This window comes from Carcharodon carcharias, chromosome 17 (genome assembly GCF_017639515.1).
Source record: "Carcharodon carcharias isolate sCarCar2 chromosome 17, sCarCar2.pri, whole genome shotgun sequence".
NCBI lineage: Eukaryota > Metazoa > Chordata > Chondrichthyes > Lamniformes > Lamnidae > Carcharodon > Carcharodon carcharias.
Genome location: NC_054483.1, coordinates 97,843,598 through 97,861,570, shown reverse-complemented (window position 1 = coordinate 97,861,570; position 17,973 = coordinate 97,843,598). Strand labels below are relative to the sequence as shown.

Below are 17,973 nucleotides of genomic sequence, written 5' to 3'. Positions count from 1 at the left end.
TAGCAGCTGAGTAACTATCCCTTGTTGATTATTATTAAGTTAGTAACTTAAGAATAGGGGGAAATTAAATAAATAATAAAGGTAAGACAATAAAAAAAAAGAGGGGAGCTGTATAAAAAGTGGGAGTTTACCTATGAGGGAGCAGAGCAACTGTATAAAGAGTGGAGTGGAGTTTACCTGTGAGGGAGCGGAGCGGCTGGATAAAGAAGGGGAGCAGAGTGGCTGTATAAAGAGCAGGAGTTTACCTGTGAGGGAGCGGAGCGGCTGGATAAAGAAGGGGAGCAGAGTGGCTGTATAAAGAGCAAGAGTTTACCTGTGAGGGAGCGGAGCGGCTGTATAAAGAGCAGGAGTTTACCTGTGAGGGAGCGGAGTGGCTGTATAAAGAGCACGAGTTTACCTGTGACGGAGCGGAGTGGCTGTATAAGGAACTGGAGCAGAGTGGCTGTATAAAGAGCAGGAGTTTACCTGTGAGGGAGCGGAGCGGCTATATAAAGAACGGGAGCAGAGTGGCTGTATAAAGAACAGGAGTTTACCTGTGAGGGAGCGGAGCGGCTATATAAAGAACGGGAGCAGAGTGGCTGTATAAAGAGCACGAGTTTACCTGTGACGGAGCGGAGTGGCTGTATAAGGAACTGGAGCAGAGTGGCTGTATAAAGAGCAGGAGTTTACCTGTGAGGGAGCGGAGTGGCTGTATAAAGAGCACGAGTTTACCTGTGACGGAGCGGAGTGGCTGTATAAGGAACTGGAGCAGAGTGGCTGTATAAAGAGCAGGAGTTTACCTGTGAGGGAGCGGAGCGGCTATATAAAGAACGGGAGCAGAGTGGCTGTATAAAGAACAGGAGTTTACCTGTGAGGGAGCGGAGCGGCTATATAAAGAACGGGAGCAGAGTGGCTGTATAAAGAGCACGAGTTTACCTGTGACGGAGCGGAGTGGCTGTATAAGGAACTGGAGCAGAGTGGCTGTATAAAGAGCAGGAGTTTACCTGTGAGGGAGCGGAGCGGCTATATAAAGAACGGGAGCAGAGTGGCTGTATAAAGAGCACGAGTTTACCTGTGAGGGAGCGGAGCGGCTGTATAAAGAGCAGAGCGGAGTTTACCTGTGAAGGAGCCGGTTCTCACCCAGACACTCGGCAGTGCTGGAATTCAAAAGGAGTGACATCAGGGCAAGGGAGCACGATAGGTAGGTAGCTGGTAAATTGGTTTTTTTTTCTACTTTAAAACGACATTACAGAAGATAAGAGTCTCAGCATTTTTTTAAGAAAAATTAAATCGTTTTCTACATGACTTAAATTTAAGGAAATAGTCTTTCAATTAAAAACAAACAAAAAGTATGGCTAGGGAGCTCAGTCCCGTGTGATGTACGGCCTGCAGCATTTGGAAACTCTTAAACACTCCTTGCAGTCTGGATGATCACATGTGCAGGAAGTGCCACCGGCTTGACCAATGGGTTTTGGAGCTTGAGCATCAGCTGGAGACACAGATATGGTTACTCCACAGCTTAAGGAATTGCAGCCAGAGAGGGAATGGGTGACCACCAGTTAGAAGAAGGGAGGTAGGCAGGTAATCAGGAAAGCCCCAGATTGCATCTCACTCAAGAACCATTTTTCTGTGTTGGAAAATGGTGAGGGTGAAGGTTCCTCTGGAGATTGCAGCCAGAGCCAAGTTCATGGCACAGTTGGTGGCTCAGCTGCGCAAGGTGGGAGGAGTAAGAGTGCAAGAGCAATAGTGGTAGGAGACTCAACAGAGAGGGGTTCAGACAAGTGCTTCTGTGGCCGTAGACGTGACTCCAGGATGGTGTGTTGCTCCCCTGGTGCCAGGGTCAAGGATGTCAACAGCTGCAGGGCATTTTGAAGGGGGAGGGTGAACAGTCAGAGGTTGTGGTTCACATTGGTACCAACAACACAGGTAGAAAGAGGGATAGCTCCTGAAACAAGAATGTAGGGAGCTAGGTAGCAAATTAAAAAGCAGAACCTCAAAGGTTATAATCTCTGGATTACTCCCTGTGTCATGTGCTAGTGAGTATAGGATTAAGAGAATAGAAAGGATGAATGTGTGTCTGAAGAGATGGCGCAGGAGGGAGGGCTTTAGTTTCCTGGATCACTGGGTCTGTTTCTGGCGAAGGTGGGGCCTGTACAAGTTGGACAGGTTGCACCTGAACCGGAATGGGACCAACATTCTTGCAAGCAGGTATGCTAATGCTTTTGGTGGGGGTTTAAGTTAATTTGGCAGGGAGATGGGATATAGAGTGGAAGTACAGTAATGGGTTATGCGCAGTCAAATATAGAAGAGAAACTAAGTCAGTCTGCAGGCAGAGCAAATATGGACCTGTTAAAGCACAGATGAATAATGCAACTGGGTTGCATCTATTTTAATGCAAGGAGTCTTAGAAGTAAGGCAGATGAATTGAGGACATTGATTAACACATGGGAATATTGCTATCACAGAGACATGGTTGAGGGAAGGGCGGGACTGGCAGCTCAATATAGATTCTCACAGAATAAAATTGCGCAAGGACAGCAGTGGAGACACAGGATAAAAGAGCACAAGGAGAGCAACGGAGACACAGGATAAGAGAGCGCGAGGAGAGCGGCAGAGACACAGGATAAAAGAGCGCGAAGGCATACCTTGTGGTTAGGAAGCATATAACCTTAGTTGTCAGTGGTACTAGCATTAATAAACACAGTAAATTGTAGCATACGTAGAAGAAAGTAATTAAAGTAAATTAAATAACAGAAGTTAGAATGGCAGGACAGGTGTTATGTTGCAGCTGTGAGATGTGGGAGCTTTTGGATGCCAAATCGATCCATGACAAACACATCTGCAGGAAATGTAAGCAGCTTGAGGAATTCCGGATCAGGATTATTGATCTGAAAGCCGAAATGCAGACAAAGGTGCAACATAAGGGAGAGGGAGAAATACCTGGCTACTTTGTTCAGAAGAAGTTCCTCTTAGAACAGGGGCATCAGTTTTAGTCAGCAGTGGGGGAAGGAGAATGTGACTGTCAGAGAGACAGGTAATGGGACCGAGCAGGCAGTAGCGGAGGAGCCTCACACTTTACAATTGTCTAACAGGTTTGAGGCACTTACAACCTGTGTAGATGAAAGCGAAGTCTGCAAGGCAGATGAGCAGGCTGGCCATTGCACTGTGGTACAGGAAGCCATTCAAGCGGGGGGTGCAAAAAGGAATGTAGTGGTATTAGGGGATAGTATAGTGAGGGGATTGACCCTGTTCTATGCAGCAAAGAGTGAGAGTCCAGACGGCGATGTTGCCTGCTCAGTGCCAGGGTTCAGGACATCTGCTCAGGGCTGGAGAGGAACTTGCAATGAGAGGGGAAGGATCCAGTTGTCGTGGTCCATATAGGTACCAATCACATAGGTAGATCTAGGAAAGAGGTTCTGCAAAGTCAGTGTGAGGAAGTAGGTACCAAATTAAGAAGCAGAACCTCAAAGCTAATAACCTCTAGATTATTGCCTGAGCCATGTGCAAATTGGCATAGGGCAAATAAGATCAGAGAAATGAATGCCTGGCTCAAAGACTGGTGTGGGAGAAGTGGGTTCTGGTTTGGGGGCACTGGCATCAGTACTGGGGAAAGTATTGTTGGGACGGTTTACACCTGAACCGTGCTGGTATGATTGTCCTCGCAAATCGCATAACTAGGGAAGGGCTTTAAACTAAAAAAAAGGGGTGAGGGATCAAGTTTGGGTTGAGGTAGCAATTCAAGGTGTAGAATCAAGACAGGAGAGCAAAATAGTAATATGAGAAATGAGGATCAGAGAATGGCAGGAAAGGACAGAGAGAAAAAAAAAGCCTAAGAATACATCAACAGTCAAGACTAGATGTTACAAAGGTAACAAAATGACAGAAGATAAAAGCAAAATACTGCGGATGCTGGAAATCTGAAACAGAAACAAAAAGTGCTGGAACAACTCAGCAGGTCTGACAGCATCTGTGGAGAGAAAGACAGAGTTAACATTTCGAGTCCGTCTTACCCTTCTTCAGAACTAAAGAGAAGTAAAAATATGGTGAAATATATACTGTTTAAGGGGGGTGGGACAGGTGAAGCTGGATAGAAGGCCAGTGATAGGTGGAGGCAAAGGAGAGATTGCAAAAGATGTCATAAACAAAAGGTCAAAGGGGTGTTGATGGTGGTGATAGTGGCTAAAAGGAGGTGCTAATGGTGACATTAAGAGTAGAAAGTAGAAAGAGGTGGCTAATGAAGTAGTTGATGTGCTGGTGTTAATTTTCCAAAATTCGCTAGATTCTAGAAAGGTTTCATCAGATTGGAATGTAGCAAATATAACCCCTCTATTCAAGAAGGAGGCAGAAAACAGGAAACTATAGGCCAGTTCGCTTGATGTCTGCCGCGGGGAAATTATTAGAATCAATCATTAAGGAGGTTATAGCTTGGCACTTAGAGGAGCTCAAGGCAATAGGCAAGAGTCAGCATGGTTTTGTGAAAGAAAAATCATGTTTAACCAATTTATTGGAGTTTTTTGAAGGAATAACATGCGCAGTGGATAAAGGGGAGCCTGTAGATGTACTGTATTTGGATTTCCAGAAGGCATTTGTTAAGGTGCCACATCAAAGATTATTACAGAAAATAAATGCGCATGGTATGGTGGGTAACATATTAGCATGGATAGAAGATTGGCTGGCTGGCAGAAAGCAGAGAGTATACATCAATGGGTCTTATTCTGATTGGCAGGATGTGACGAGTGTAGTCCCACAGGGGTCTGTACTGGGGCCTCAACTTTTTACAATTTACATCAATGACTTAGATGAGGGGAGTGAAGACATGGTCGCTACATTTGCAGATGACAAAGATAGGTAGGAAAGTATGTTGTGAAGAGGACATGAGCTTGCAGAAGGATATAGATAGGTTGAGTAAATAGGCAAAGATCTGGCAAATGGAGTTTAATGTGGGAAAATGTGAAGTTGTTCACTCTGGCAGGAAGAACAGAAAAGTAGAGTATTACTTAAATGGAGAACGGCTGCATGATTGAGGTGCAGAGGGATCTAGGTGTTCTAGTATGAGTCACAAAAAGTTAGTATGCATGTACAGCAAGTAATTAAGAAAGCTAATAGAATGCTATCCTTTATCACAAGAGGGATTGAACATAAAAGTAAGGATGTTATGCTTCAGTTATACAGGGCATTGCTGAGACTGCGCCTTGAATACTGTGTGCGGTTTTGATCTCCCTATTTAAGGAAGGGTGTAAATGCATTGGAGACGGTTCAAAGGAGGCTTACTAGATTGATACCTGAAATGAGTGGGTTGTCCTATGAGGAAAGGTTGGACAGACTGGGCTTGTTTCCACTAGAGTTAAGAAGAGTAAGGGGGGCGATTAGATTTAAGTATACAAGATCCTGAACGGCCTTGATAAGGGGGACGTTGAAAGGATGTTTCCTCTTGTGGTTGACTCCAGCACTGTTTTAAGATTAGGAGGTGCCCTTTTAGGACAGAGATGAGGAGAAATTTTTTCTGAGGGTTGTGCGACATTGGAATTCTCTGCCACAGATGGACAGAGGCAGGGTCATTGAATATTTTTAAGGCGGAGGTAGATAGATTCTTGTTAGGCAAGAGAATCAAAGGTTATCAGGGTTAGATAGGAATGTGGAAATTGAAACGCAAGAAGGTCAGCCGTGATCTTATTGAATGGCGGAGCAGGCTGGAGGGGCCGAATGGTCTACTCCTGTCCCTATTTCTTCTGTTCTTATGTTGTTATGACTTGGTGGGGGGAAGGGGGGGTGTAAAAGAGGAGGTGCCATTTCACTATTGATCAAGGAGTCAATTACTGCTGTAAGGAGGGATGGTTTCTTAGAAGGCTCCTCAAATGAGGCCATATGGGTAGAACTTAAAAATACTAAGGGGGCAATCATTTTGCTGGGAGTGTAATAGGCCTCCAAACAATCGGGGGAGATAGAACAGATGTGTAGGCAAATCTCAGAGAAGTATAAAATTAATAGGGTAATAACAGTAGGGGATTTCAACTTCCCTAATATTAACTGGGCTAGTCTTAGTGTGAAAGGCTTAGAGGAGGCGGAATTCTTAAAGTGCACCCAGGAGAGCTTTTTGAGCCAGCATGTAGAAAGTCCTACAAGAAAAGGGGCAGTACTGGACCTAATCTTAGGGAATGAAGCCAGGCAAGTGGTAGGAGTGTCAGTGGGGGAGCATTTCAGGGGTAGTGACCATAACTCTAAGATTTAAGGTAGTTATGGAAAGGGTCAAAGATGGACTGGAAATAAAGGTCCTGAATAGGGGGAAGGCCGGATAAGACAGGATCTAGCTAAAGTGGACTGGGAGCAGCTACTTGTGGGAAAGTCTACATCGGGCTAGTGGGTGTCATTCAAAAAGGAAATTGAGAAAGTTCAGGGCCAACATGTTCTCATAAAGTCCAGGGAACCCTGAATGTCAAGGGATATAGAGGATTGGATGAGGGAAAAGAAAAGGCTTATGGCAGATACAGAGGGCTGAAAACAGCAGAGGCCCTGGAGGGGGATAGAAAGTGTAGGGGAGTACTTAAAAAAGCGATTAAGAGAGCAGAGGGGGCATGAAAAAAAGACCGGTGGGCAAGATAAAGGAAAATCCCAAGGCATTTTATAAATCTATTAAGGGCAAGAAGATAACCAGGGAAAGAGTAGGGCCCATTAGTGGCAATCTGTGCGTGGAGCCGGAGGACATAGGTGAGGTTTTAAATGATTACTTTTCATCTAAGTTCACTATGGAGAAGGACGATGTAGGTGTAGAAATCAGGGAGGGGGAACTGAGATATACTTGAACACATTAGCATTGAGAGAGGAGGTATTAGTGGTTTTAGCAGGCTTAAAAGTGTATAAATCCCCAGGCCCGGGTGAGATGGGGAGAGTATTTTTCCTTAGTTCTGTTGAAGAGTCATGAGGACTCGAAACATCAACTGTGCTCTTCTCCACCGATGCTGCCAGACCTGCTGAGATTTTCCAGGTATTTTTGTTTTTGATTTTGTTTTTGTTTTGGTTTAGAATAGATAGGTGCTTGATGGCTGGCACAGAAGGGCCTGCTATGACTCTACTATACCTACCGGTTTATAACCAATGTCCTCACTGTGCGAGAGTCCACAAGACTAAGGTAGGGTTTATAAGCTATCTGTGAACCTACAGCCAACACTGACATCTCCTTTCAACACAGCCATTGATAAGGAAGAATCATAGAATCATCCTCGACATGAGCGATTGCTGCTGATGACTAGGGATAAGGGCTTCGGTCATATAGAGAAACTAGAGAAATTTGGATGGCTATCTATTGAGCAGAGAAGTCTAAGGGGAAGTTTAATAGGGAGGTTCAAAATTATGAAGGTTTTTGGCAGAGCATATAGAGACAAACAGTTTCCAGTTGACTCGGGGGAGGTAAGAAGGTCAATAACCAAGGACATAAATTTAATATAATTGGAAAAGAACCAAAGAGGAGATGAGGAAAAATATTTTGTGCAGTGAGTTGTTATGATCTGGCATGCACTACCTGAAAGGATGGTGGAAGCAAATCAATAGAAATTCTCAAGAGGGAATTAGATATATATCTGAGAAAGAAAAAAATTGCAGGGATATGGAGAAGAGGCTGAAGAGCAGGACAAAAGATCTAGCATAGGCACTGTGTACCGAATGGCTGCCTTCTGAGTTGTAATGTTTTATGTTTCTCTGACTGTGCAGTGTTCAGTGAGCAGGTTAGGTATCAGGAGTTTGATGGATTACTCTCTACTTGCCTGGATGAGTACAGAGGAACAATACTCAAGAAGCTCAAAACTATCCAGGACAAAGCACCCTGCTTGAATGCTAACAAAAACAGAAAATGCTGAAAAACTCAGCCAGTCTAACAGCATCTGTGGAGAGAGAAAAAAAAAGTTAGCATTTCGAGTCCGTATGATTTCAGAGCTCTGAAGAAGAGTCACACGGACTCAAAACGTTATCTGTTTTTCTCTCCACAGAAGCTGTTAGACCTACTGAGTTTTTCCAGCACCTATTTTTGTTTCAGATTTCCAGCATCTGCAGTATTTTGCTTTTATCTGCTCAAATGCTACTTCATCCACGAATCTAGATATCCACCACCTAGATACCATGGCTGAACCCTATCTACAAGATACACTACAGCAACTTGCCAAGATTTCTGCAGCAGCACCTCCCAAACCTGTGACCTCCATCACCTAGAGGGACAAGGGCAAGTCCATGGGAATGTTATCACCTCTAAGTTGCCCTCCAAGTCGCACACCATCCTAACTTGAACATATATTGCTGTTCCTTCATCGTCACTGATGAAAAATCTCTGAACTCCCTACCTGGCACCACTGTGGGAGTATCTTTGCCACATGGACTGCAAGGGGTGGGGGAGGTGGGGTCAAGAAGGAAACTCACCAAACCTTAAGGACAACTAGAGTTGGGAAATAGATGTTGGCTTTGCAAGCGACACCCACAGCCTGAGAAGGAATCAAAGAAAAATGGCTACCTTCTGTTATTTTCTTTGGGCAGGATTCTCCCCCTGTCGGGGGCAAAGTTGAATGGCAAGTGCGCACAGGCATGTTTCTGATCGGTGCCCCCAATCGGGGGCTCAATGCCATTTTAAGTGTGTGGGCCAATTAAGGCCTGCCCAGCGTGACGTCTGCACGGAAGCGCTATGTGCTCCCTGTGCGGTGGGGTGGGGGGGGGAGTGGCGGTAAACCCCAAAATTGAGAGTCCACTCTTTTGCGCACAAAAGAGCACACTCATCTCCCTGAGGCTAAGTGTTGCCTCAGGGAGATCAGCTGTTCTGACAAATTAAAAATAGAAAGAAATTCCTGACATGTCCTCTCATGTCCCAACTCATGTGACATGTCCATAATTTTCGTTAAAACTTTATTAAACTTTTCTTAACAACCTACATGAAACCTCATCCTGCCCGTGGATGAGGTTTTATGCTTTTTCTAATTCCTGCTGGTGCTCCTGGCCTGCCCACCAACATTAAGGTTAGACGGGCAGGTTCGTTAATGAGCTCAATGACTCCGTCAATGGCCTCAATTGGCCATTGACAGGTCGGCGGGCGCGTAGCTGATTTTGCTGCGCCCCCGCCTACTGGAGAATTTAAATGGGGCTCGATGACGTCAGGGGTTCCGCCCAACATCACCACGTATCATTTTACGCGTCGTCAAGTGGGCCCCGTCCCCCCCGCTTGCCGGCGGGAATATCCTGCCCTTTGAGTTCTTAAGGAAATCAAGGAAATGCAATGGATTTTCAAAAGGCTTTTGATAGAGCGCTGCATCAGAGACCTGTTAATAAATTAAGGCACATAGTATTAAAGGGAATGTGGTAGCATGGATAAGATGTTGGTTAAAGAACAGAAAGCAAAGTAGTGGTTAATGGTTTTTTTTTGGAATGGTGGAATGTAAACTGTATTAGCTACATATACACATATAAACTAGGAGCAGGAGAAGGCCTTTTGGCCTTTCGAGCCTACTTCACCATTCAATATGATCATGGCTGATACTCTATCTCAACACCATATTCCCATTTTCTCTCCATACCCCTTGATGCCCCCAATATCCAAAAACTTATCAATTTCTTTCTTGAATATACTCAGTGACCCGGCCTCCACAGCTTTCTGTGGTACAGATTTCCACAAGTTGACCACCCTCTGCACGAAGAAATTTTTCCTCATCTCAGTCCTAAATGGCCTGTCCCGTATCCTGAGACTGTGGCCCTGGTTCTAGACTCCCCAACCAGAGGGGACATCCTCCCGGCATCTAGTTTGTCTACCCCTGTTAGAATTTTATATGTTTCAATCAGACCCCCTTTCATCCTTTTAAACTCTAGTGAATACAGGCCCAGTCGAACCAATCTCTCCTCATACGAGTGTCCTGCCATTCTCAGTATCAGCCTGGTGAACCTTCGCTGCACTCCTCTATGGCAAGTATATTGTCCCCCATGGGTCAGTGGGACTATTGCCTTTCTCAATATATGTAAGTGACCTAGAATTGAGTATAGGGGGCACAATATCAAACTTTTCAGAAAACACTGGTTAATTATGATGAGGATTATAAATGATTTCAGGAGGGCAGAGTCAATGGATTAGGCACATAGAAGCCAGCCTCAGTTTAATTTGAGAAATATGAGGTGATACATTTTGGAAAGGAGAATAAGGAAAGGAAATATACAGGAAATTGTAAACTTGGAAAGGAGGAGAGGAACAGAGACATTGGGGGTTACATTGCATAAATCTTTAAAAGTGGGAGGACAGGCTCTATTGAGTATAAAACCAAGCATGTTAAATGTGAACAATTCATAGGTCAGTTTACAGAATATGGAATTCATAGAATCATACATCACTTATTGTCTCTGCTGAGGAAGAGGACAGTGCCTTAGAAGATATGAAATGTAAAGATTGTGACGCTGTACAAGAACAAGGGTGAACGTAGTGATTGTGACAACTATCAAGTTATCCCTGCTGTGCATTGGGAAAGTATTTGTCCACATTGCCCTTGTTAGACTGCAGATCATGGCTGAATGCATCTATCCTGAATCCCAGTGTGTTTTCAGAATTGGAAGATGCACAATTGATATGATGGTCTTAGACGGACAGGACAACATCAGAACCCTTTGAGATCCTTAGTGGGGCCAAACAGGGTTATGTTCTGCAACACTCTTTGACAGACTATTCTCTTTGCTGCTGTCAAATGCCTTCAGTTCATCTGCTGTGTATATCTACTGATATACAAGAACTGACGGAAAGCTGTTCAGCCGTGCCTGCCTGAGATCCAAGATGGAACCACACCAAGTCCTCATTAGAGAGTTGCTCTATGCCAATGGTGCGCATAGCATTCCATACCAAGTAGACCACCAACGTGCAAACCATCATCTCCATGACCAAGAGACAGCCCAGGAGGTGCCATTTAGCCTACCACACCTCTATCGCAAGAATAGGGAGGTCGCTTACTAATTGGACAGTGCAACTCTAGGTGAGGTAGAGGAACAAAGGGAACTCTGAATACAAATACATTGATCACTAAAGGTTGGGCCACCCATTAGCAAGGCTATTAAAAAAAAGCCATCCAAGCAATAGGCTTTATTTCTAAAGGGATACAGTTGAAAAGTAGGAAAGTTATGCTAAACCTGTATCGAATATTGGTTAGAGAGTACTGGGTACAGTTCTAGTTCCCATATTATAAAAAGGATATAGTGGCACTGGAGAGGGTGCAGAGAACATTTACAAGGATGATACAAAGTATGTGAGTATACTTGTCAGGAAAGGATTAATAAGCTGGGTCTCTTTTATCTCAGAAAAAGAAGGCTGAAGGCTAACCTCATAGAGTCTTTCAAATTCTGAAAGGTTTTAATAGAATGGATACAGAGAGAATGTTTCCTCTACATGCATACGAATTAAGAGCAGGTCACTTGGCTCCTCGAGCCTGCCCCACATTCAGTAAGATAATGGCTGATTTGATTGTAACCTCAACTCCACATTCCTGCCTACCCCCGATAATCTTTCTCCCCCTTGTTAATCAAGAATCTATCTAGCTCTGCCTTAAAAATATTCAAAGACTCTGCTTCCACTGCAGGGAGAGAGTTCCAAAGACCCACTACCCTCAGAAAAAAATTCTCCTCATCTTGGTCTTAAACGAGTGACCCCTTATTTTTAAAACAGTGACCCCTAGTTCTAGATTCTCCCACAAGAGAAAACATCCTCTCCACATCCACCCTGTCAAAACCACTCAGGATTTTAAAGATTTCAATCAAGTCACCTCTTACTCTTCTAACTCCAGCGGATACAAGCCTAACCTGTCCAGCCTTTCCTCATAAGACAACCCACCCATTCCTTGCATTAGTATAGTAAACCTTCTCTGAACTGTTTGGAAAGCATTTACATCTTTAAGTAAGGAGATCAGTTCTGTACACAATACTCCAGATCTCACCAGTGCCCTGTACAACTGAAGCATAACATCCCTACTTTTGTAATCAATTCCCCTCACAATAAATGATAACTTTCTATTAGCTTTCCTAATTACTTGCTGTACCTGCACACTAACCTTTTGTGATTTATGCACTAGGACATCCAGATACCGCTGAATCTCAGAACTCTGCAACCTCTCACCATTTAGATAATAAGCTTTTTTATTACTCCTGCCAAAATGAACGATTTCACATTTGACAATATATTCCATTTGCCAGGTCTTTACCCATTCACTTAACCTATCTATGTATCTTTGTAGCCTCCTTATTCCCCTTCACAACTTACTTTCCTACCCATCTTTGTGTCATCAGCAAATTTAGCAACGGTACCTTTCGTCTCTTCATCCAAGTCATTTATATAAATTGTAAAAAGTTGAGGCCACAGCGCTGATCCCTAGGGTACACTACTCGTTACATCCTGCCAAGCAGAAAAAGACCCATTTATGCCTGCTCTCTGTTTCCTATTAGCTAGCCAATCTTCTATCCATGCCAATATGTCATACACCAAGAGCTTTTATTTTATGCAATAACCTTTGCTGTGGCACCTTATAAAATGCCTTCTGGAAATTTAAGTGCGGTACATCACCGGTTCCCCTTTATCCACAGCAGATGTTACTCCTTTGAAGAACTCCAATAAATTAGTTAAACCTGAATTCCCTTTCACAAAACCATGTTGACTCTGCTTGAATGATTGCCTTGAATTTTTCTAAATGTCCTGCCACAACATCTTTAATAATAGCTTCTAACATTTTCCACATTAACGGAGTGGTAAGAATGTGAAACTCGCGACCACAGGGAGTGGTTGGAGCAAACAGTATAGATGCATTTAAGGGGAAGCTGGACAAACATTTGAGGAAGAAGCAAGTAGATGGACATGATGATGGATTTAGATGACAAAAGATGGAAAGAAGTTTGACTGGAGCATAAACACGCATGGACAGTTGGGCGGAATGACCTGTTTCTGTGCTGCATATCCTATGTAATTTTGGGCCCCTTTTGGAAGGATGTCAAGTCCAAGAAGAGGGCACAAAAGAGATTCGCTGAGATGATCCCAGGGATTAGAGGCTTTAATTAAGAGGAAAGACTAGAGATGCTAGACCTTTTTCATTACACAAAAAGGAGATTTGATAGAGGTGTTCAGTTACGATAGGTTTTGATCATGTAAATGAGAAAAAAAATATTTTCCATTGGCAGTGAGATGGTAATGAGAGGGCATCAATTTTAAATTATCATCAAAAGGGCAAGCTTCGGAGAATTTGCACAGAGGTTTCTTGGGAACATGTCTGACCAGATACAGTGGGGTAGCAGAATATACCATAATATTCAAAAGGGAAGTTGCTAAATTTAATGAAAGGATAGGTTTTAACTATCATGGGGAAACGGAATTAAGAAGAGAGCTGTTTCAGCAAGCTGGCATAAGCATGATGAGCTGAATGGCCTCTTTCTGTGCTGTAAAACTCAACTGATAATTCAGTTTCTCAGCATTATATTGGATTACTTACATTGCTTAATTCAAAAGTTTGGATAATTCAAGTTTAAGCTTCAAAAGTGGGTGAATTATCAGAAGGTGTTGACATATTAATAGTTTCTGATTCCAACAACTTGTCAGCACCATAGAAACTGATTCCTATATTTCACTCTCAACTCTTGTTAATTATGTCTCAGAGAAATTGTTTAAAAACCTTGTACTAACATTGTTGTTGTATTTATTTGTGATAGAGGAGAAATACATTACTGTGCAGCCATATGTCAACCAGGGCAAAGACGAGATTGGCTTTGAAAAAGGCGTCATGGTGGAGGTCATACAGAGGAACTTGGAAGGCTGGTGGTTTATCAGGTGAGCTTTGTTTTACTGGTGCATTGCACAGTTAATCTCCTTCATACAATGCTGTGAATGTCCATATATTTTAACACTCAGGCACAATCTAAATATTGGAGCAACATCATAGTTGGCTTATTTGATAAAGTATTATACATAGATATGGGTATTAGAAAGAATAAAGGAAAAAGCTCATATTTAAAGTGTCTTTTATGAGCTCGGGACATCCCAAAGCGCTTTACAGCCAATTAAGTATTTTTGGAGTGTAGTATTGTTGTAATGCAGTAAATAGTCAGTTTCAAGCCTCAGGCCTGTGATCTTCAACAAATAGGAACATAAGAAATAGCAGTAGGAGTAGACCATGTGGGCCCTCAAGCCTCCTTCAGCATTCCATATGGACACGGCTCATTATTGACCTTCCACTCTTCAGCTTGCTGTGCATATTCCTCAATTCCCTTTGAGGCCAAAAAGCTGTCTATTTTGAGCCATTTGCTTATAATGTGAGCTTGATGCTGAAATAGGGCACATCAGAGATAGCCTATGGGATAATAGCTACCCCATCAAGGTCATTGCTCCCGCTTCCTCGCTTCTAAGTCCACCACTTTTGGATGTGAAAATCTCCCAGTCTACCTCAAATTACCCTAAAAGGGTAAGGTATCTTAAAAATTTGAAGCTAGCCGTTTCACACTTCTACAATATAGTCGCAAGACGAGTGGTATTTTGCACTAATAGAATGCTGCCATCAAGCCAGAAAGACATCCTGCCCACCACACAAATGTGTAATGTAGTATATGAATTTCAGTGCCTGTGGGAGCCCAGGTACGCAGGCAGTATGCCCCAGCAACTGGCAGATTGTATCAAGCAGCAGGTCCCTTCAGTACCGACTGTACTTAACTAGCCCATGTTTGCAAAACTTAGAACATGATGTCTAACTTCAGATGTGTGCTAAGAATTACACTAACAACCAATTTAAGATTATCAGTTGGACTTGCAATCTGGTTCACTTAAACCTCTTCTTTTAACCTGATACTAAACTGTAAATGAGTTTCTGTTGAAGAAGCAGTGAGACTGTTATACTGGGCTACCACACGTCTGAGCTAGACTGTACCCCCAGTCCTGGCCACTGCCTATTGACTCCAGCTAGGAAAATAATTTTTCTTTTATTGTTCCTGGAATGTGGGCATCGCTAACAAGACCTGCATTTGCTGCCCATCACTAATTGCCCTTGAAAAGGTGGTGGTGTGCTGCCTTCTTGAACTGCTGCAGTCCATGCGGTGAAGACACATGCACACTGCCTTTAAGAAGGGATTTTGGCCCAATAATCGTGAAGGAACAGTGATATACTTCCATGTCAGGATGATGTGTGGCTTTGAGGGAAACTGTTTGCATATGTCTTCTTCCCTGTGTAAAGGTTGCAGGTTTGCAAGGTGTTGCTGCAATGCATGTTGTAGATGATATAGTTTTCCCCCTGATTTCCATTGACTTCAGTTTTACTAAGGCTCCTTGATGCCACACCCTCTTAAATGCACCTTGAATCAAGAGCAGTCATATCTGGAATTTGGCTGTTTTGTTCATGTTTGGACCAAGGCTATAACGGGACCAGTAGTCGAGTGGTACTACTGGAACCCAAGTTGAGCACTGGCGAGCAGGTCATTGCTGAATGTGTGCCAATTTATAGCACTGTCAGTGACCCTTTACATCGCTTGGCTGATGATTGAGAATTGACTGATGGGATGGTAATTAGCTGGATTAGTTTTGCCTTATTTTTTGTGGATGGGCAAATTGTGCTTAACTAATTTGCTTGAGTTTTTAAATGAGGTAAAAGAAAGGGTTGATGAGTGTAAAACTGTTGATGTGTACATAAACTTCCAGAAGACATTTGATAAAGTGCTACACAACAGACTTGTGAGCAAAGTTAGAGCTCGTGGTATAAAAGGGATAGTAGCAACATGGATACAAAATTGACTGAGTAACCGGGAACAGGGAGTACTGGTTAATGGTTGGTTTTTGAAATGGAATAAGGTTTATCGTGGAATTCCCCAGGGTTGGTGTTAGGGTACCTGCTCTTCCTGAGATATGTATTAATGACTTAGACCTTGGTGTACAGGGCACAATTTCAAAATTTGCAAACAATACAAAATTTGGAAGTAAAAGCAAAATTCTGCAGAATGCTGGAAACCTGAAACAAAAACAGAAAATGCTGGAAAAACTCAGCAGCATCTGTGGAGAGAGAAACAGAGTGATATTTCTACTTCTCTGTAGCTCTGAAGAAGGGTCCGATGGGCTCAAAACATCAACTCTGTTTCTCCCTCCACAGATGCTGTCAGACCTGCTGAGTTTTTCCAGCGTTTTCTGTTTTTGTTTCAAAACTTGGAAGTATTGTGAGCTGTGAGGAGAATAGCGTAGAACTTCAAGAGACATAAGCAGGCTGGTGGAATGGATGGACAAGTGGCAGATGAAATTTAATGCAGAGAAGTGTAAAGTGATTCATTATGGTAGAAAGAATGCCAAGAGACAATACAAAATAAAAGGTGCAATTCTAAAGGGAGTGCAGAAACAGAGGGGTCTGGGTATACATGTGCATAAATCATTAAAGGTGGAAGGCCAAGTGAGAAAGCATGTAATAAAGCATATGGCGTCCTAGGCTTTATCAATAGGTGCACAGAGCACAAAAGCAAAGAAATTCTGTTAAACTTGTATAAAACACTGGTTCTGCCTCAACTGGAGTATTGCGCTGGGGAAAATGGCGGCAGAGTGGTAAAATAACTGGACTAGTAATCCGGAGGCTGATCATCATATAAACCCATTTGGCTTAATGTACTTTAGGGAAGGAAATCTGCCACCCTTGTCTGGTCTGGCAAACACATGAATCCGGACTGACAGCCATGTGGTTGCCTCTTAACTGCACCCAAGGGCAATTAGGGATTGGCAACAACTGCTGGTGAGGCCTACATCCCATGAACGAATTTTTTAAAAAGTCCTGTGCAGCACACTTCAGGAGGAATGGGAAGACATTAGAGAGGGTGCAGAAAAGATTCACGGGAATGGTTTCAGGGATGATTGGATAGATTGGGGAAGTTGGGACTGTTTTCCTTGGAGAAGAGAAGGTTGAGAGGAGATTTGATAGAGGTATTCAAAATCATGAGATGTCTGGACATAGCAGATAAGGTGAAACTATCCCTATTGGTGGAAGGATCGAGAACCAGAGGGGACAGATTTAAGGTAGTTGGCAAAAGGAGCAATGGTGACATGAGGAAAATCTTTTTCATGCAGCGAGTGGTTGGGATCTAGACTGCACTGCCTGTGAGTGTCGTGGAGGTCGGTTAAATCGAGGCATTCAAAAGGGAATTGTGTTATAATCTGAAAAGGAAGAATATGCAGGGCTGTGGGGAGAAAGCAGGAGAGTGGCACTAGATCAATTTCCCTTTCAGAGAGCCAGCACAGATTCAACAGGCCGAATGGCATCATCCTGTGCTGTAACCATTCATGATTCTGTAGGAAATAGCTGGTTAATTTTCCACATTGTCAGGTAGACGCTAGTGTAATAGCTGTACTGGAACAGTTTGGCTAGGGGCGTGGCTGGAGCATAAGTGTTGGAGCATAAGTCTTCAGTATTACTGCTGGGATGTTGTCAGAGCCCATTGTCTTTGATGTATGCAGTGCATTCAGCCATTTCTTGATATCACATGGAGTGAGTCGGATTGCTGAAGATTGGTATCTGCAATGTTGGGAACCTAAGGAAAAGGCTGAGTTGAAGATACTTGCAAATGCTTCTGCCTTGTCTTTTGCATTGATGTGCTGTAGCTTCACCAGGTTAGAACCTTATTTTTAGATATGCCTTGGTGCCATTCCTGGCATGCTCATTAAACCAGGGTTGACTCCTTGGCTTGATGGAAATGGTAGAGTAAAGGACATGCCATATGGTTACACATTACGGTTGAATGCAATTCTGCTGCTACTGATGGCCCAGAGTGTCGCCTGGATGCCCAGTTTTTATGTTCTGAATCTGTCCCATTTATCACAGTGGAAGTGCCATGCAGTATGTTGGATTTATCCTCAGTGTGAAGACAGAACTTTGTTTCCACAGTGACTTTGCAGCCATCACTCTGACCAATATTATCATAGACAGATGCATCTGCAACAGCTAGATTGATCAGGTTGTTGATTCCTGTTAGTCTTGTTGGTCCTATTGCCACTTGCCACTGCTC

General features: G+C 43.3%; 1 protein-coding gene across 2 annotated transcripts in view; it reads left to right on the top strand.

Moving 5' to 3' along the window:
- The window catches only part of sh3pxd2aa (SH3 and PX domains 2Aa), a 528,636-nt gene that overhangs the window by 472,160 nt on the left and 38,503 nt on the right, over positions 1-17,973 (top strand). For both annotated transcript variants that reach the window (XM_041210524.1, XM_041210526.1), the window contains one exon: positions 13,666-13,783. In XM_041210524.1, the coding sequence (XP_041066458.1) occupies positions 13,666-13,783 (118 nt within the window). The remainder of the gene's footprint in view (positions 1-13,665; positions 13,784-17,973) is intronic.